We start from the raw sequence: 21908 nt of genomic DNA on the forward strand, positions 1-21908 counted from the left end.
ACACAACAGTTGAGGAGATTCCAGGTTACAATTTCACTTTCACACAATTATTAAGTCACAGCACCTGCCATTTAACCCACTGAATGCCTGCTTTTACTTCAACATTAAACCACTGTTGTCTGATGAGCAGCCTACACAAGAAACATACACACGGGGCAGCGCAGTGGTTAGCACCGCAGCCTCACAGCTCCAGGGACCCGGGTTCGATTCTGGGTACTGCCTGTGCGGAGTTTGCAAGTTCTCCCTGTGTCTGCGTGGGTTTCCTCCGGGTGCTACGGTTTCCTCCCACATGCCAAAGACTTGCAGGTTGATAGGTTAACTGGCCATTATAAATTGCCCCTAGTATAGGTAGGTGGTAGGGAAATATATAGGGACAGGTGGGGATGTGGTAGGAATATGGGATTAGTGTAGGATTAGTATAAATGGGTGGTTGATGGTCGGTACAGACTCGGTGGGTCGAAGGGCCTGTTTTAGTGCTGTATCTCTAAACTAAACAAAAAAGTTTTCTGAGGCTAAAACCAGGTCACTGATTCTGCAAATTTATGACCTGATGCAGCCACATGACAGATCTCAACATAGAACCCACACTAAAATGGCAAGTTACAATAAGACTAAATCACTTGATCTGGTTAAATAATTGATTAGGTACATGAACACTTGATTTATAGGATGATGCAAGATACTGCACAAGCATGGATCCAGTCCAATAAAAATACAAAAAGGGAGTTAAGCAAAGTGCTCCTCCTCCAACAGTGATGAGCAGAATTTAGACTGAGCCTCACACTCAATTGCACGATAATTTTCTCCAAAACATCATTTTATTTTACCCACAAATTGTATAGACACATATAGATACACACGCCTGTACACAAACATGCACATAATACATTTTAGCACACATATACAAAGGATATGAAAACTATAAATAATATGGCATATGTAGCTTGAGCACCTCCTGCTGAAAGGAAATATACTGAGTTAACTCCCAACGGTGTCCCCAAATTCAAGTGTGTTTGTGGTTTTATCTTGAATGTCTTTCTCATCTCCTTTCCAGCCAATCACACTGCAAACTCTCTGCAGCACCTCCACTGCAAGTCCCCATGCTAATTTGGTTGACACATGCAATGGATTTGGTGAGCCTGTACAGCAAACTGCACAAATCTCATTTTAAATCCTGTGAAAAAGACACAGCCTGAAATATTTATGAAAAAAAGGAAGACTGCCCATTTTCTTTCCTAATTAATGGGTCACTAATGAACTCATAGGAATGCACAACTTAGAAATGTGCAATTTCTCAGCAGTCATTTAGTTACCAGATTACAAGAGATGTACTCCTATTTTCTGCTAAGAGGAATTTCATTCCTTTCTGCCTGCAGTTAAGCGTAGCTGCTGCACACACTTGGGGCTTAGACGAAAATGCAATTAAATTTGACTTAATGTTCAAAAAGCAACTTTTAAACAGCAATTTAAAGAAAAGATATTAGCAAACCCAGCAATACAAATTATATTAATTATATTCCTATAACATGCAGGTTTTTTTGAAAACCCAAGCTTGGCTTCAGCAAAACTTTGTGACTAGACTTTGCATGTTCCCTCCTGCCCTCTTTAATCATGGCAGTGCCTGAACTATGGACCTTGGCCCTTCACCAAGGTTTCTCAATTTGGAAAAACAAATTATCCTGCTCTGCTTCCCATGGTGTCAATATGACAAGTTCCTAAGGTGGCTTTTCTGACCTCCCATAACCAACTTAGCATGCAGAACTTAGCACACCCACAGTATGTTGTATGTTGAAGTCAGTCAGACATCTGCTAGCTCCAGCCTTGAGCTCATAGGGTCACATGAAGAACATGACAGCAACCTTTAGCCTTCATGTACTATTTACAAACTTGTTAACTCAGGATTCACTCATGAATATTTCTATTAAAGCTCACAATCTACACTTCACTTTTGATAATTTTCTGCATAATATCCTTTCCCTTACACACACATACCTTATTTCTACCCAGTACATAGCGGTTTCCTGTTTTGCAGAAAATCTCAACTCCAACAGCAATATATTTGGGACGAATCCGATCACTATACTCTCTGTATAACATTATCAGTTAGGCAGTGGATTACACCAGATGTGGCGAAAAGCTCTACTGTTCCAACTAAGCACTCACTGCCTAAATTAATCTCTTGTTCTTTCTAAGCTCCACCAGTGTTCAGAGGTCACTTTTCAAAATGCATGAAGTACCATTTTCTAGCATGCCATTCCAATCTGACACACAGTCCTAAAGCCAGTCTGTTATCAGTGTAATCATTACTTCAATACCACTGGCAGTTTTAGCAACAATAATCCGGTTCAAAATTAACACTCACTTGCACAAGTGTGGATTAATTAAGGAAACCAGCATGGATTTGTTAAAGGCAAATCGTGCTTAACAAACTTGACTGAGTTTTTGATAAGAGAGAGGGTGAGTGAGAGCAATGCGGTTGATGTGGTGTACATGAACTTCCAAAAGATGTTTGATAAAGTGCCACAAAATAGGTTTGCCACCAAAGTTGAGCCCATGGAATAAAAGGAACTGTGGCAGCATGGATAGAAAGTTTGCTGAGGAACAGGAAACAGTGGGTAGTGGTGAACAGTTGTTATTCGGACTGGAGGAAGGTATATACTGGGATCCCCAAGGGTCTTGGAAAAACTTTGTATGATTAGAGTCAACATGGTTTTAAGAAAGGGAAATCATGCTTGACAAATTGATTTGAGTTTATTTTGAGGATTTAACTAGTAGGGTCGATAAAGGGGAGCCAGCAGATGTAGTATACTTGGATTTCCAAAAGGCATTTGATAAAGTGCCAAACAAAAGGTTAATATACAAGATAAGGGCTCATGGAGTTGAGGGTAGTATGTCAGCACGGATAGAGGATTACTTAACGGACAGGAGAGTTGGGATAAACAGAGCATTTTCAATTTGGCAGGCTGTAACTAGTGGAGTGCCACAAGGATCAGTTCTGGGGCCTCAGCTGTTTACAATCTATATTAATGACTTAGACGAAAAGCCAAAAGTAGTGTATCCAAATTTGCTGACAATACAAAGCTAGGTGGGAATGTAAGCTGTGAGCGGGACACAAAGAGGCTGCAAAGAGTAGACAGGTTAAGTGAGTCGGCAACAAGGTGGCAGATGGAGTATAATGTGGGAAAGTATGAGGTTATTCACTTCAGTACTAAGAATAGAAAAGCAGAATATGTTTAAAAGGTGTGAAACTTGTAAATGTTGATGTTCAGAGAGACTTGCGTGTACTTGTACAAGGAACACAGAAAGTTGACATGCAGGTACAGCAAACAATTAGGAAGGAAAATGGTTGTTGGCCTTTATTGTAAGGGGATTAGAGTACAAGGTTTTTGCTACAATTGTGTAGGGCTAAGGCTTTAGTAAGATCACACCTGGGGTACTGTGTGCAGTTTTGGTCCCCATATTTAAGGAAGGTTATACTTACATTGGAGGAGGTACAGTGAAGGTTCACTAGATTGGTTCTGAGGATGAGATGGTTCTCCTATGATGGAGAGGCTGAGTAAATTGGGTCTCTACTCTGTGGCGTTTGGAAGAATGAGAGATGATCACATTGAAACATACAAGATTCTGAAGGGGTTTGATAGGGAAAACAATAAGAGGTTGGAGAATCTAGAACACAGCGGCAAAGACTCAGCATGAGGTGTCCATCATTTAGGATTGAGATGAGGAGAAATTTCTTCACTCAGAGAGTTGTGAATCTTTGGAATTGTCTACCCCATAGAGCTGTGGTTGCTCCATTGTTAGGTACATTTAAGGCTGAGATAGATTTTTGGTCTCTCAGGGAATCAGTGGATCGGAACAGCAGGCAGAAATATGGATTTGAGGCTGAAGATCAGCCATGATTGTATCAAATGGTGCAGCAGGCTCCTGGGCGCCTGCTCCTGCTCCTATTTCTTATGTTCTTAAAGGTCGGTACTACGATCACTGCTTTTCTTAACAGTAATGACCTAGCCTTGGATGTACTGGATACAAATTCAAATTTTGCAGATGACACAAAACTTGGAAGTATTGTAAAGTGTGAGAAGGATAGTGATAGACTTCAAGAGGGCATAGGTTGGTGGAATGGGCGGACTTGTGGCAGATGAAATTTCATGCAGAAAAGTGTGAAGTGACACATTTTAGTCCGAAGAATGAGGAGAGGCAATATAAAATAAAGGAGTGCAGGAACAGAGAGAGACCTCGGGGTATATGTGCACAAATCGTTGAAGGTGGTAGGGCAGGTTGCGAAAGTTGCTAAAAAAAGCATATGGGATCCTGGGCTTTGAAATTAGAGGCATCGAGTAAAAAAGCAAGGAATGTACGATAGACCTTTATAAAAAACTGGTTTGGCCTCAGCTGGAGTCTTGTGCCAATTCTGGGCACTGCACTTTAGGAAGAATATGAAGGCTTTAGAGAGGGTCCAGATAAGATTTCAGAATGGCTCCAAGGATGAAGGGCTTCAGTTAAGCAGACAGATTGGAGAATATAGGGTTGTTCTTCCTAGAGAAGAGTGAGGGGAGATTTTTTTTAAAAAATTCATTCATGGGTGTGGGTGTCGCTGGCCAGGCCAGTATTTATTCCCCATCCCTAATTGCCCTTGAGAAGGTGGTGATGAGCTACCTTCTTGAACCGCTGCAGTCCTTGGGATGTAGGTACACCAACAGTGCTGTTAGGAAGGGAGACCCAGGATTTCGACCCTGGGTGAAGGAACGGTGATATAGTTCCAAGTCAGGATGGTGTGTGGCTTGCAGGGGAACTTGCAGGTGATGATGTTCCCATGCATTTGCTGCCCTTGTCCATCTATTTGGTAGAAGTCGCGGGTTTGGAAGATTGCTGTCGAAGGAGCCTTGGTAAGGTGCTACAGTGCATCTTGTAGATGGTACACACTGCTGCCACAGTGCATTGGTGGTGGAGGGAGTGAAGGTGGTGGATGGGGTGCCAATCAAGAGGGCTGCTTTGTCCTGGATGGTGTCGAGCTTCTTGAGTGTTGTTGGAGCTACACCCATTAAGGCAAGTGGAGAGAATTCTATCACACTCCTGACTTGTGCTTTGCAGGTGGTGGACTGGCATTGGAGAGATAGGTCAGTTACTCGCTGCAGAATTCCTAGCCACTGACCTGCTTTCGTAGCCACTGCATTTATGTGGCTGGTCCAACTAATGTCTGGTCAATGGTAACCCCATGATGTTGAGGTGGGGGATTGAATGGTGCTGAACATTGTGCAATCATCAGCAAACATCCCCACTTCTGACCTTATGATGGAAGAAAGGTCATTGATGAAGCAGCTGAAGATGGTTGGGCCCAGGACACGACCCTGAGGAACTCCTGCAGTCTTGTCCTGGGACTGAGAATATTGACCTCCAACAATCACAACCATCTTCCTTTGTGTGAGGTATGACTCCAACCAGCAGAGAATTTTCCCCGATTCCCATTGATTCCAGTTTTGCTAGGGCTCCTCAATGCTCGGTCAAATGCTGCCTTGATGTCAAGGGGAGTCAATTTCACCTCACCTCTGGAATTCAGCTCTTTTGTCCATGTTTGGGCCAAGGCTGTAATGAGGTCAGGAGCTAAACGGCCCTGGCGGAACCTAAACTGAGCATCAGTAAGCAAGCTATTGCTGAGCAAGTGCTGCTCGATAGCACTACCGACAACACCTTCCAGAGGATCGAGAGTAGACTGATAGGGTGGAATTGACCGGATTGGATTTGCCTTGCATTTTGTGGACAGAACATACCTAGGCAATTTTCCACATTGCCAGGGAGATGCCAGTGTTGTAGTTGTACTGGAACAGCTTGGTTAGGGGCGCAGCTAGTACTAGAGCACAAGTCTTCAGTACTATTGCCGGAATGTTGTCAGGGATCATAGCCTTTGCAGTATACAGTGCTTTCAGCCGTTTCTCGATATCATGTGCAGTGAATTAGATTGGTTGAAGACTGGCATGCTGGGGACTTCAGGAGGAGGCCAAGATGATTCGTCCACTCGCCATTTCTGGCAGAAATGCTTTGTTGAGGGTGGGGATATTTGTGGAGCCTCCTCCTCCTGTTGGTTATTTAACTGTACACCACCATTCATGACTGGATGTGGCAGGACTACAGAGCTTAGTTCTGATTCGTTGGTTGTGGGATTGCTTAGCTCTGTATATCGTATGCTGATTCCACTGTTTGGTATGCAAGTAGTCCTGTGTTGTAGCTTCACCGGGTTGACACCTCATTTTTATGTTTGCCTGGTGCTGCTCCTGGCATACCCTCCTGCACTCTTCATTGAACCAGGGTTGATCCCCTGGCTTGATGTTAATGGTAGAGTGGGGGATATGCTGGGCCATGAGGTTACAGATTGTGGTTGAGTACAATTCTGCTGCTGCTGATGGCCCACAGCGCCTCATGGATGCCCAGTTTTGCATTGCTAGATCTGTTTGAAATCTATCCCATTTAGCACGGTGGTAGTGCCACACAACACTGGGTTTCCAAAAGGACTGTGCGGTGGTCACTCCTACCAATACTGTCATGGACCGATGCATTAGCAGCAGGTAGATTGGTGAGGACGAGGTTAAGTAGGTTTTTCCCTCTTCCTGGTTCCCTCATCACCTGCTGCAGACCCAATCTAGCAGCTTTACCTTTTAGGATTTGTACAACTTGGTCAGTAGTGGTGCTACCGAGCCACTCTTGGTGATGGACATTGAAGTCCCCCACCCAGAGAACATTCTGTGCCCTTGCTACTCTCAGTGCTTCTTCCAGTTGGTCTTCAACATGGAGAAGCACTGCTTCATCAGCCGAAGTGGGGGCAGTAGGTGGCAATCAGCAGGAAGTTTCCTTGCCCATGTTTGACTTCATGGGGTCCAGAGACAATGTTCAGCACTCCCAGGGCAACTCCCTCCCGACTCTATACCACTGTGCTGCCACCTCTGGTGGGTCCGTCCTGCCGGTGAGACAGGGCAAACCCAGGGATGGTGATGGTCGTGTCTGAGACATTGTTTGTAAGGTATGATTCCATGCCTATGACTAAGTTAGACTGTTGCTTGGCTAGTCTGTGGGACAGCTCTCCCCATTTTGGCACAAGCCCCCAGATGTTGGGATGACTTTGCAGGGTCGACAGAGCTAGGTTTTCCGTTGGCATTTTCAGTGCTGAGGTCAATGCCAGGTGGTCCATCCAGTTTCATTCCTTTTCTTAGATTTCATAGCGATTTGATACAACTGAGTGGCTTGCTAGGCCATTTCAGAGGGCATGTAAGAGTCAGTCACATTGCTGGGGTCTGGTGTCACATGTAGGCCAGATCAGGTAAGGACGGCATATTTCCTTCCTTAATGGACATTAGTGAACCAGATGGGTTTTTAGAACAATCATAGTCATCATTAGACTAGCTTTTAATTCTAGATTTTTTAACTGAATTCAAATTTCACCATCTGCCTTGGTGGGATTTAAACCCATGGGCCCAGAGCATTAGCCTGGGCCTCTGGATTACCAGTCCAGTGACACCACCGCCATGTAGTCCCCCGGTGTTCAAAATTGTGAGGGGACTGGGCAGAGTAGATAGTTCCCATTGGCAGAAGGGTCAAGTGCCAGAGGACACTGATTTAAGGCAATTTGCAAAAGAACCAACAGCAACATGAGGAAATGCTTTTTTATGCAAATACTGGTTAGGATCTGGAATTCAGTGCCCAACAGGGTGGTGGAGACAGATTCATCTGTGGCTTTCAAAAAGAAATTGAATAAGCACCTGAACAGAAAAAAATCTGCAGGGCTTAGAGGAATGGGCGCGGGAGTCGGACTAGCTAAATTGCTCTTGGAGAGAGCCGGCACAGACATGACGGGCCAAATGGCCTCCCTCTGTGCTGTAGCCTATGATTCCAGATCTATTGATGATTGCTTAGTACAGTAACAACACACCTGAGATCCAAACTAATAATGCAGTTTAGTAGTCCATTCAAGAAACAACTGCCATTTTCAAATGCAAGTTTTAGGTTTGTAACATGGCCTACTCTACCAGTAACATATGCTTTGAAAGGTTGCTGCCACACAGTAAAAGCATTTTCTACCAGACTAACCGCTTCACAACCAGTAGCATAACTGCATCATTGTAATACCAATCACATCAGCTGCTTTACATTTGAAAGACAGAAAACATGCTGCATCAAAATATACTTCAGTAGTCAACCTGAGAGTTGAGCTTCAGTGGAAGCTGTTGCTGGCTGTTCAAGGATTTGAGCATTTTTGAGAAATGCCATTAAGGGTAGATATGGCCGCACAGCACAACACTGCTACTTTAACCAAAATCTTAATTCTGCAAATTGCTTCTGGTCTATTGCTTAAAATGCACAAACAAATTCAGTTTATGCATGAATGAACACATAAATGAACTATCAAAACACTAAACCCAGCAAAGGATTTAGGAACCAATTTAAGCACAATTCAACCAAGTGGAGCACTCAGCCTGAAAACTACAATTCCTTCCAAAGAAAGGCCACCAAATCAGGGCTAAATCAGAGGACAAAGCACAACAGGAGGAATAATATCAAAATATCTCATCTGCCAACAGCACTCTTGAGGATTAAATCTGAGCTATGACATGACTTTCCATTTGCATTGGAGCTAGACTCATAATATCAGTCTCCAACCATAGCTGCATGACAGCATGGTTAGAAGTGCGTTTCTTGTTACTTCCACAGCAGCCAGTTGAAAATTTTTAAGATTAAGCACGTTAAGATTTAACCACCATCAGAATGAACTGCAAGATAAAAATCTTCCAAAAATCATGTCTATTTAAATACCACTGGTGCAATTACTGACAGTTTCTCACAATATAAACGTAAAAACAATGACCATCTGATCCATCCAGCCTGCCCCACACAATTGTAATACCTTGTATATCATAATATATACACTTCCCACCCCAACCCAAACTATGTTGTTTCCTGAAAGAAGCAGAAAACAGATTAAAACCCAAGCCAATTTGGGGGTGGGGAAATCTGAGAAATGGCTCTCCAACCACCCATGGCAATTGAAACTGAAGGAGAACACTCTGGCCCCGCTAATTCTATGCACTACCTACCTTTTGTATGAGGTGATCTGCACCCCAACCAGAAACGAATCCAGATCTCACTTGAAGGAATTCAGTCAATCAGCGTCCACTGCACGAGGCAGCAACCTGTTCCAGTGAACCATTACTTTTTGAGAAAAGACCCAGCTCCTGGTATCTAACCTAGTTCTGACCTTATACAACTTAAAATTGTGAGCCATGGTGCTCCCTAACCTATTTAAATGGAACAAACAGTACGATCAAAAACCATCTATTCCCTTAATCATCTTATAAATTTCAATCAGATCACCTCTAACTCTACACTCCTCTCAAGAGTCCAGTGCCAGCTTTTTTAGCCTATCTTGATAACTAAGATGCTTCAAGTTGGGAATTAATCTAGTGGTCCAACTATGCCCACTTTCCAAACCCTCAATATCACCCAACATGTGAGGAGACCAAAACTGGACACCATTCTAAACTTAGACCTGGCCAAGGTCTTGTACAAGGGCAAAATAGTACACAGTGGTATAAATTGTCTGGAAAAAAAACATCCAAACACCCTATTTGCTCTAGCTATTGCTTTATGGCACTGCTCCTGAACCTTTAGAGATATATGCTCCAGACTGCCCAGATCTCTTTCTTTGTCCACCTGCTTTAATGCTTTTTCCTGAAGGGTGTATGGATATTCAGCATTCTCCCTGCCAACATCCACTACACTGCACTTCTCTAAGTTAAACATGATTTGCCAATCAAAACCCCAATCCTCCAACACATTTAGATCCACCTGAAGCAATGGAGCATCATCTGGATTATATTACCTTCCTGCACTGAATCCACATCTGGCTCTTCTTTGTGATTCAACAACCTTGAAAGCCGGTTCGATACTGTAGTGAAGAAGCCACGTATAAAATCAGTTCTTTGCTCAGCATCTGAATGGACTTGTCTCAAAGGTCGTTTCTCTATGTGTGAAGAGCAACCAGGTTCAGAGATAGATCGGTGGTAAGGGATTGTTGCCAGTTTGGTACTTGCTTGCGCCACCTGGGCTGGATGTTGCTCCAGGATATCATCCGATCCAGTGTATTTAAGGTGGCGCTTAGTCTGTCTTGGCTCATCCCAGTCGACTGAACTCGTATCGCTCACGTCAGAAAAAATCCTCCTGCTAACGTTCCACGAAAACCTTGAGGCCGAGCGCCATGTATAAGCATTCGGTGGTTTGACAGGCTCTGAGTGGGCCCGCTTGTATATCTTCCATTTTGGTTTTGAGGGTGTGCGCCATTGATAGGCATTTAGACTGGGGGGATTCCTGCCACTGTGAGCCGAGTCTGAGAGGGATCTTCTGTAATCACCCCGAGAGGAGGAAACTTGTTTTTTGAACACATTCATCTTTCAGATTTGTAAAACTTGAGTCTTCCCCTCCCAAATTCAAATAAAAACAATGCCCTTAACGTACAGCACCAAATTAAAAAGTCACAGCTTGTACTAAAACGGCTTCAAAATTTCCATGTGAGGATGCACATAGACACGTCACAACCACTTCCTATCGAGCTGCTTCTTGACGTTGTATTACAAGAAAGGAAGTTGGCTTCAAACATTGCACAGACAACCACAGCTTTAGACCTAAATCCATCAACCGAAAGTCTGCAGAACCAACGGGTGCTCATAAGAAAAAGATTTCCCCAAAATTTAAAAGAACATTTCTCATGGGGTTTTGCAGGCAACCACTGTGACAAGAATATTCTGAAAACAAGAGTGGCTATTTACACTAGCCTCTTGAAAGAGTCAGGGAGAAAAACAGCCCAGTAAATGTCAGTACTAAACATAACAGGACAACATCCAATCATCATAGAACTGAAATGTTACTCAGTTGGAATAATTAGTAGCAGCATGGGATGCGTGTTGAGATTTAGCAACCCTGAATGAAATAGTCATTTGGTAGTACACAACTTGAGTATTACTGAAAAGAGACATTTTGTCGAAGCTTATCGTCTTGCACTCATCAGATCAAATCGCAAAAATGCCAACGTAAGGGAAAGCAGCAAATTTATACTGTATGAGAAGAGAGTGCTGATTGGTTGGTAAGTGGACTCCAATTGGTCGAGGCATTGCCATGGAGAATGCACCAGTTTATGGTGACTGACAGTTAACTGCCAAGCTTTGTTGAATTTAAACCAGGCAGACTGACTCTGATTGGTCAAGGCATTGCCCTGAGGAATGAACCACCGAATCGCTGTCACTTATTTTGTTTAGCTGAAACAGGAGCAATATCTGTACAAGTTCTTTCTGTCTGCAAAGAACAGGGCCCTGTGTATGAATATATGTAGCTTCCAGTATGCGCAAATGCGTCACACTGCGAGCCCGACTAACAATCTTAAATTGGTTGTCAGCGTAATTCTTAGCACACTGAGGATTATTTAGCAAATGCTGTCTAATTGCGGAATCACATCTAATGTTGGACACTGTGTTTTGAGTTTTACAAGCATGGGCTGGTTGGGTACAGCCTGTACCTTGCCCGTTTCAAACAGTGGAAAAGACTTGTTCTTTGATACAATCCGCCAGTCTTTGGGACGCACAGCCTATATACCGATCATCACACTGGCATCGAAATTATATCACATAACTCATTTGTGTGATGAGCAGAACGCCTTTTTGGCTTGACAGCAGCATCCTATTAGTGGTGAACACCACACGTGTTGCTACTGCATAGTAGCAGCGTGAAACAACTAGCTTCACTTGTTGCTCAAATTTTTGGGATACATTACCCTTTCAGCGTAATCTGAAGTCGACTGGGCACTTTGTGGGGCCGAAAATGACAGCCCGAGGCCTGTTCATAAGTTTGTACGATATACAGCGAGAAATGATGTGACCAAGGTCGTCATTATCACGCAGGATGCCTTTGAGTCACCCTATTTCAGCTTCAAGATTGCATGGTGAGCAAATGGCTCAGGCCCTATTTACAAGGTTGTCGATAAAGCCAATCTTATAGCGCGTGGAACTGTAAGAATCCCAACGCGTATATTGACCAGTGAAGGTAGGCTTGCGGTAGACCGTGATAGAGAACCCAGTGGCAGATTTCTCACCAGTATGTCAAGGAAAGGGAGCTCCATTTCAAAGGTGAATTTGAATGCAGGATGGAGCCCATTAAGATGTGTAAGGAAATCATTACATGCAGCTGCAGATTCAAAGAGAGCAAACGTATCATCGACATATTGGAAATATGCAAGAGGTCGAAGGTTAGGTGTCATTCCCTTGAAGACACATTTCTCATGGAACCCAACAAAGATGTATGCGAGAGCTGGGCCTAGGGGGGATCCCATGGCAACACCACCTATTTGGGCATACATGGTGTCGTTATAACTGAACTCAACTACGCGAGTTGCTGAGCTCATAAGTTCAATGAATACCAACTCACGCAATGGTGCTGGTTCCAGATGACCATGATATAGTGCTGCAGCGCAAATATCTATGGCTTCCTTAAGTGGTACATTGGTGAATAGGCTAGCAATGTCAAATCAGCACATGGACACGGCATTGCTATCAATATGCAAGTCCTATACAGTCTTCACAAATGTAAAAGAATCCTTCACCGTGTATGTGGACAACATAAAAAGCACTATATAAATGCAAGTTTTTTTACAACAGTTAATGACACACCCTTTCGAACACTGGCCGATCTTTCAATAGGTTGCCCGACTAGCACAAACTTAGGTATGCAGGAACTGATAGTGCTGTCGAGTCTGCAGTTGCCTTTCAACCTGCAACCATACAATATACATTACTCCAAGCACGCTGCAATAAAGTATTTTACACAAATCCTATGCTACCCTGGTTGGACAGTACACCACTCACTACCATACTCAATACAGCAAGCTCCACAAGTTCTCTCTTTCTTGCTGGCTCCAAGCTGTTAAGCCGCGGCTGTTGCAGAACTGGAGCTGACAGCAGCATCACAGGGGCCATGCTCCCGCTGCGTTCAATCTGTTTGCACTGTAGCTGAAATGTCACATCTTCTATCTATAATGATATCAACTGGTCACTAGGTTTTTTAAAAATGCTCCAATTTAGAAAAATATTTTTTCCATAGGGGCAGGTAGCTGACTTATTCCTAGTCTAAAGCCACAGCTCTACTCAGGGTGACATATCTCCAAGTTTATTTTTTTCAATTCCTTGATGAAGTCAACTGGCTTGCTCTGCTCCATGCTTTTTTTCAAATTTACCAAGAAGAAGAAACTTGCTACGGAGGCAACCTAAGGCACAAATGCTACTCATACAAACCGTATATACTCATGTAAAAGTCAGTCTTGTGTAAAAGTCAACCCATGACTTCAGGCCCAAATTTCTTGAATTTTTCCTATATCCCGTGGAAAAGTTAACCTTAACTTTCAGAGTGCAGACAGAACATTCTAATCACGCACTAGAATACCCGAACATTCAGCTAGAACCCCCATAGTTTTTCAATATGACACCAAGGAAGAACAACAAAGACCAGGTAGATTACGGAAAGAAAAAAGTTTGCTTAGCTGGGACATGTTTAAATCGCACCTAGTGGATGATGCTGTCGCTGAGGTTGGATCACATAACACTGATATTGCAGTGATTCCCAGCGGCCTTACCAGCGTGGTCCAACTACTGGACGTCAGTCACCATGGTGGCTATTATTTTATGAATAAAATTCGGAAAATATGACTCGCCTAAAAGTCAACCCTACCAAATTTTAACCTCAAAAATTGGCCTCAAAAGTTAAACTTTTACACAAGTACATACTGTAATATCTTCGCAGAACCGTTTTTAACAATGGGCTTGAATGTTTCTCAATACATTGTTGTTATATTTCTGCAAATTGATGGCGAGAGTGGGATTTTTACTTAGAATTATAAAAGCAGGTTTTGGTAGTCCCTGCACACACCAGACACACAGTTCAATAGTTGTTCCTCTCCATCCTTTTGCCCCAATGCTTAAAGCTGGCTTTCCAAATTTTTGGTCACCTTTCCTGCATGGGTACAGACCTATCTTCACACTGTAATATTCTGTGTATTGTTAGTTCATACAGAATATCTAATGAATCGGCTACATTAAAAGAAACAGGAACTTTACTGAAACATGTCTTACTGCTATGGTTTACATCTTTCAAGAGACTGTACAAGGGATCCACAGCATACATCACTTCCTGTGATGAGGTACACAGTGTGGTAAGCATACTAACCCATTAACATCCCAATGTCCAATATACCACATTATACTACATCTTCCTTAAGAGTCTGATTTCCATTTCTACATGGACAATCACTGTGGCTATTTTACAAGTCTACAGAACGAGTCCTCTTCTCTTTTAAAGGGGACTGAGATTTTGAGTCCTCTAAGTGGGGTCTCAGACTCTGCTGTGCAAGAGGGAAATTGGTAGATGACTCAAGTTCACCATTCGGGTTCTCATCTCGATTGTGGATGAATGCAGCATCTCTGATTCACTAGATTTCGTGGATGACTGATTCCCCTGGATAGGAGGCTGCTTCTGTATAGCCACCAGTGCATTTATATTCCGTCTCACCATACCACACTCCGTTTGGATGTGGTGTCTGTTCAATCACTTCTCCATAAATTGCTTGGTCTTGGCTCCAAACTGGCTCATCTGGTTGAAGGTCGGGCAGGTTTTGTGCCTTGTGACATTTGTTGCAGTTCCACATCTGACTGGAACGATCTTTGTCCTCTTTCTCTCTCACTTTATCCAAGTCATCAACTCGTACTTGCAGCATGAGTGCGTGAGAGAGAGCAGGGAGTTGGGTTCTCAGTTGTCTTCCCATGAGGAGTTCACAAGGCACGAGACCATTTTGGAGTGGAGTTGAATGACAGCTTAGAAGTGCAAGTTGGACGTCATTGGTCTTCTTCAGCAATGCTTTCACTGTACGCACTCCTCATTCAGCTTCACTGTTGGCTTGAAGGTATCTTGGTGAGCTGGTGGTATGAACAAATCTACAAGATACCGTGAACTCGTTAAAGTATTCATTGGCAGAGTGCTGTCCACTGTCTGAGATCACAAGGTCTGGGATTCCATGTGCTGTAAATAGGGCGGCGCAGTGGTTAGCACCGCAGCCTCACAGCTCCAGGGACTCGGGTTCGATTCCGGGTACTGCCTGTGTGGAGTTTGCAAGTTCTCCCTGTGTCTGCGTGGGTTTTCTCCGGGTGCTCCGGTTTCCTCCCACAAGCCAAAAGACTTGCAGGTTGATAGGTAAATTGGCCATTATAAATTGTCACCAGTATAGGTAGGTGGTAGGGAAATATAGGGACAGGTGGGGATGTTTGGTAGGAATATGGGATTAGTGTAGGATTAGTATAAATGGGTGGTTGATGTTCAGCACAGACTCGGTGGGCCGAAGGGCCTGTTTCAGTGCTGTATCTCTAATCTAATCTAATCTAATCTCTTTCAACTATGTAATTATGCTTCAGAAGTGTGACCCTGCAGGTGCTTGACTTCTATCCATCTGGAGTAGTAGTCTACTACGATCAAGAACACTTCACTTGTGTTCGGACTGGTCCATTCCGAGACGTTCCCATGGTCATGATGGAAAGGAAGATGACATCAATGGTTCTCTTGACTCCTGACGATAAATAGCACAGGTAATACAGCTTGATATCATCTCTTCTAGTGATTTTGAGAAACCTCGTCACCAAACAGAATATCTTGCTCTGGCTCGATATTTTGTGACGACCAAATGTCCTTGGTGCAATCTTAGTAGTATGACAAGTCTCAGATCTCTCGGAATGACCAATCCCTCGTCATAAATGAGTAGCTGCACTGAGATGTCTTCTCTGTTCATAGTAGTGTCTGAGAATGGGATTATGTGGCATGTATGCTGGCCATCCTTTGATGCAGTACTCTGTCCGAAGCACATTCTTCATCAGATTTCTGTGCATCTCCAATTTTGTTCAGTCGTTGAGTTGTGCTGGTAGAGTTATGGTTGTTGTCGATGCAAAGGTTTCTACCTCTTCAACAAAGAATAAATCAACTTGTTCAGGTCTTCCTTCTGGGATGTGGGACCAAGAATCTGCTGTAATCTGCTGTTTTCCTGGAACATATTCTGTCTCTGCACCAAATCTCATCATCCTCAGTCTGAATCTCGTGGAGGCATTTTTGCTAACTCCTTCGAATTTAAAAGAGTCACCAAGAGTTTTTGGTCTGTCTCTATCTTGAAGTGAAGACCAAGAACATAATCTGCAAACTTCTTACAAGCCCATGTCGCCGCTTGTGCTTCTTTCTCTATCACTGCATATCTCTGTTCAATGTCAATGAATGGGATGCATAGAAAACTGGTCTGCGCTTTCCATCCGTCTGCATCTGAAACAGTATCTGTAGAAGATGCATCGGCAGCAATGATACTGGGGAGCTCTGGGTTGCAGTGTGCTAACACATCAGGTGATATCAGCATCTCTTTGATTTTCTCAAAAGTTCTCTGCTTTGCATCATCCCAGCACCACGTATTGTCCTGTTGCAACAGTTGACATAGTGGCTCACTGACAACAGCTAGGTTGGGCAGAAACATTCCGACTCGGTTTACCATACTACCCATGAATCTCTGGAGCTCAATCACGTTCTGAGGAGCTGGAAACTCCTTGATTGCTCGTCTTCTATGGATCAACTCTGACACCAGATGCATCCATAATATGTCCAAGGAAATTGACAGTCGGCTGCGAGAATTCGCACTTGTTCAGTTTAAGCCCTGCTTCCTCTAGGCACTGTAGCACTGCTCTCAATCTAGTGTCATGTTCTGTCTGAGTGGATCCATGGATCAGGACATCATCCATATAACATATGACTCCATCCAGTCCTTCTAGGATGCTTGCTATTGTCTTCTGAAAGATTTCAGGTGCTCATGTGATACCAAAGGGTAGTCTGCTGAAACAAAATCTTCCAAATGGAGTAATGAAGATTGTGAGAAACTTAAGACCCTTCATCGAGGGGTGGTTGCCAAAAAACACTATTTGCATCTAGCTTCCTGAAAATTGAACTCTTTCCCAATTTAGCTAAACTCGCATCCAAAGACGACATAGGGCGAGCTTCGTGTTCAACTGCTTTGTTCAGCTGTGTAAGGTCGATACAAATTCTGAGAGATTCATTGGGTTTTGGCACCAGGACCATCCCTGAGCACCAGCTTGCAGGTTCTGTCACAAGTGAAATCATTCCTTGCTTCAACATACAGTCTATTTCCTTCTTCACTTTTGGCAAGAGTCGGTGAGGAAGTTTTCTGGGTGTAAACAGGTACATGGGTTTCACTTTTAGCCATAGAGTTACGTGGTATGCTGTCTTCAACTTCCCTAGTCCTTTGAACAGCTGTAGGAATTCAGCTCTGCAGTTTTTTGGCTGAGCTTCTCGGCTTTCCAGTTCCTCTACTCTGCAAATCAGATGCAAGTCGGTACAAGTTGGATCATATATAATGTTTCTGTGATTACTTTTTCTCAATACTGGAGGATTGCCCTCAGTTCGCCAATGGCTTTAAGCTCTATCCTCCTTGCCCGTATAATTTTTTGCCTGGTGGCTGAAGAGAGCTTCTCTCTAAACATGGTTCGGCATCAGAAAGAACCAAAACTGCTGCTCCTGTGTCTAACTTAAAGCGCATCTTGTTTCCCTCGACAAGGACCTCTGTACTCATGCAACTTCCGCTTGGTTCCTGGATTCTCCAAGGAAAGACACCTCAATATCATGGATATTCTCTACTGCATGGATCTTGCCACCTTTCGAAGGTTTCCCTTTTTGCATATTCTGAACACTCTTTTTGCTATGGCCCACCGCCTGGAAGTGGCATCTTTCCACATGAATGACATTCGGCCTCTTTGGCAGGGCAATTTTCCCACCTGTGACTCTCTCGTCCATGCCTACTGCAGTTAGTTTGGGCTGCCGACAGGCGTTCCTCCTGTCTCCCCTGCTTTTTAACACCAGCTTTCCCTTTTTTAAATCTAACAAACTCTACCGAGTGGACTGTTTTCAAGATGGCACTCTCCCTGTCACCTCGAACCACGGATCGATTCTGTTTCCTGACCTCCACTTGTCTGCTCAGTTGGATTGCCTTTGATAAGGTTAGATCATCTCTTGACTGCAAATGCTCAGACAAGGCATCATCCAACACGGCCTTGACAATTCTGTCTCCGATCAGTTCATCTTTCAAGCCGCCATGTTTACAGTCCTTTGTAAGTTCCGTTTATAAATGCGATAACACTTTCACTTTGACTTTGGGTACATTTGTTACATTTAGCCCGCTCGACAATGATATTCTTTCTCAGATTAAAATATGCATCAAATGCTTTGATTACTTCATCATACATGGCTTTCTCTTCATCGATACCCTGCGTGCCGGGAATATCATCCATACAGTCACCCAGCGCAGCGTACTGACCTGCTCACTGCTCAGCGTTGTAGCGAGGCCCGACGCAGTGCAATATCTGGCAAATCTCCAATACCATTTCAGCCATGCCTCACCTTTATTGAGGCCTGCGAGTTTCTCGAAGCTTTCCAGCAAAGGTCGGGACTTTTCCATCATTATTTTGCATCATTGCCACCATGTAACATTGTTGTATTGCATGTATTGTTAATCTAATACAGAATATCTAATGAGTCTGAGTGAAAAGAAACAGGAACGTTATTGAAAAACGTCTTACTGCTATGGTTTAAATCTTCCAAGAAACTGCACAAGAGATACACAGCACGTGGTGTTACATCACTTCTTGTGATGAGGTACATGGTATGATCAGCATACTAACCCATTAAAAACCCAAGGTCCAGAACAGCACATTGTGCACACACCACCACCTTCCCATCCAATCACAACATCAAGGAGAGTTTGATTAAACAAGGTGGCTCATGTGGAAGGAATGCTTCTGAGTTGTAGCATTTGGTGATTTTGTGAAAACTTTTGCCTTGATCCAGCCAACAGAAAATTTAGCTTGAGCAATGCAACAAGTGTTTGCACCTTGTTCTCTTCCAGTCATCTGGCCCCTCTCCACACAACTAACTGGCATGTTCACACCTTAAGAAAAGCCCGTACAAATTTTTGTGAGTCTGAAAACTTAATCTCTCAATCTTTAGTGTAGAGTTGAACATTCTAACAGGCTCACCTCCTCTCCTGGAAATGTACAAATATCATTACAGTTGTGGTAAACATAGAGGTTGGGGTTAAGTTATTAATGGATTTGATTGTGAGGAAGGCAGGAAAAAGGACAAAAACATAGTGGATGCCTTGATCGTTTATTCTTGTATCACAGCTGCCATCTGTTTCCCAACTGAACCACTTCCTGCAACAGTAGCCGGTCTGACAAAACAGCTACTAAAAATACACCTGCCACAGGAGTTATGTGAAAATATGGAACACATACAGGAAATGCTTCGAATAACATGGAACATTGTGGAGTTGCACTCTCTTGAATTAAAACTCAGTCCTCACTATGTCTGAATGTATAAATCATGTGGAGCACGCAGACTTGAAGCTTCCGATTGAAAACAGATACTGCACCATACCAGCAGTAGTGGGTTCCAGCGGCCATAATTGCTCGCTTGCTAAACAAAGAGGTCGTACCACACCACTTCCTGTTTACTTTGTGCTGCCCACAAGTTCACTCATACAAAAGCAACTCCCTGTAAATCCCTGCGAGGAGTCACATCCTCCGCCTGCCTTTAGACTGCGTGTGTGACACCTTCAGGAAATCTTTGCCCGATGGATTGCTGTCTATCTTACACACCTCACTGGACAGTCAACGATCAGTTTTCCTTTTACAAACATCAGAAAAAGTTATATCAACAGAAAATGCTGGAAACACTGAGTAGGTCAGGCAGCATCTCTGGCGGGAGAAACAAAGTTAATGTTTCACGCTGTTAGCCTTTCATTAGAACTGAGATGCAACAGCTTTCAAGCAAGTACAAAGGCAGGAAAAGGAGGAGGGGGGCGGGGGGAGAGTGAGGAAGAACAAAAGGGAACGTCTGTGATTGGAAGACAGAAGAGATTAAATAACAGAAGGAATGATGAGGCAAGGCAAAGGAGGATGGTAATGGCACAAGTGGAGAAACTAAATATGGGTCGAGAGGAGCTGCAAATGACAAGAGCAGAGTCATTAAAAGCAGCAGCTGTCCAAAAGAAATGGCAGCAGTGAGTATGATGTGAAATTGTTGAACTCAATGTTGAGTCCAGAAGGCTGAAAAGCACCTAATCGAAAGATGAGGTGCGAGCCCTCGAACTTATACTGTCTTTCATTAAAACAGAATAGGAAGCCAAAGACAGAGAGGTCAGAGTGGCAGTGAGTTGAAGGATTAAAATGACAGGTGACCAGAGGATCACACTTGCGGACTGAACGGAGGTATTCAGCAAAGCTATCACCCAATCTGCATTTGATCTCCCAATATAAAGGAGACCTCATCATGAGCAGTGAATACAGTACACTAAATTGAAATAAATGCAAGTAAATCGCTGTTTTATCTGGAAGAACTGTTTGGGGCCCTGGACGGTGGGAAGGAAGGAAAAAGACTTGCATTTATATAGCGCATTTCTGGACCACAGGACGTCCCAAACTGCTTTACAACCATTGAAGTAATTTTGAAGTGTTGTCACTGTTGTAACATAGGAAACACAGCAACCAATTTGCGCACAACAAGCTCCCACTAACGGCAATGTATTAAGATCAGATAATCTACTTTTTTTATTTTAGAGATACAGCACTGAAACAGGCCCTTTGGCCCACCGAGTCTGTGCCGACCATCAACCACCCATTTATACTAATCCTACATTAATCCCATATTACTACCACATCCCCACCTTCCCTCAATTCCCCTACCACCTACCAAACTAGGGGCAATTTATAATGGCCAATTTACTTAGCAACCTGCAAGTTTGTGGGTTGCGGCTGTGGGAGGAAACTGGAGCACCCGGTGAAAACCCACGCAGTCACAGGGAGAACTTGCAAACTCCGCACAGGCAGTACCCAGAATTGAACCCGGGTCGTTGGAGCTGTGAGGCTGCGCTGCTAACCACTGTGCTGTGATGTTGATTGTGAGATACATATCAGCCAGGGCACTGGGGATAACTCGTCTGCTCTTTGAAATTGCGCCATGGGATCTTTTACATCCACCTGAGAGCGCAGACAGGGACTCAGTTTAACGTCTCATCCAAAAGACAAGACCTCTGACAGTGCAGCACTCCCACAGTACTGCACCAGAGTGTCAGCTTTGAATTTTCTGCTCATTCTGAAGTAGGACTTGAACCCACAACTTTCTGAGGTAAATAGGCAGGTGTTGCACCTTTGTTTGCACAGGAAGGTCACATGGGAAGGGGGCGGTATTCGGAGTTGAGAAGTGAACCAAGGTGCCAGAGGAAAAACAGTACCTTTGGAGTGCTAAAAAGGCAGGGAAGGGGCAGTTATGTTTGGTGATGACATCAAACAGCCAGTGGCAGAATTGGCAAAGGACAATCCATTGAATGTGAAGGCTGGTGTGATGAATGGTGAGGAAAAGGGATCTTCTGGGAGGGTTGGGAAGGGGAGGAGCAGAAGTCCAAAAAATGGGACGAATACAGTCAGAGGTCCTGTCAACCAAGGTGGAGGGGAATTCTTGGTTGAGGAGAATGACAGACATACTGGAAACACTGCATGGAAGATAACATCTTCAACCGCAGCAAAACCATAGTACTTTTCTGTGTCAGTCAGAAGCTACTACAACAACTGCACACAGCTTAACTGGTAGCAACCATTTGGAATTCTGCTGGAATCAGAGTTCCACTGACTCTGCAGACACAGTCAACCAGACAAAATCATGCTGCCAGGGCTATGGCAGTTATGCAATGGATCAAGAAAAATTCCATCAAATATTGACCTGATGGTCTTGCAAACTTCAAA

General features: G+C 43.7%; 1 protein-coding gene across 7 annotated transcripts in view; it reads right to left on the reverse strand.

Annotated features, from left to right (window-relative positions):
- The window catches only part of rasal2 (RAS protein activator like 2), a 466188-nt gene that overhangs the window by 361958 nt on the left and 82322 nt on the right, over positions 1-21908 (reverse strand). For 2 of the 7 annotated variants that reach the window (XM_068037870.1, XM_068037869.1), the window contains exon 1: positions 9866-10584. The exons of 2 other annotated variants lie outside the window; for them this stretch is intronic. In XM_068037870.1, coding sequence (XP_067893971.1) covers positions 9866-10430 — 565 coding nt within the window. In that variant the 5' untranslated portion in view covers positions 10431-10584. Of the gene's footprint in view, positions 1-9865; positions 10589-21908 lie in introns of those variants that run through there. 3 more of the 7 variants (XM_068037865.1, XM_068037866.1, XM_068037867.1) reach the window with 3 other exon arrangements.

Source organism: Heterodontus francisci, chromosome 8 (assembly GCF_036365525.1).
Source record: "Heterodontus francisci isolate sHetFra1 chromosome 8, sHetFra1.hap1, whole genome shotgun sequence".
NCBI classification, from domain to species: Eukaryota; Metazoa; Chordata; class Chondrichthyes; order Heterodontiformes; family Heterodontidae; genus Heterodontus; species Heterodontus francisci.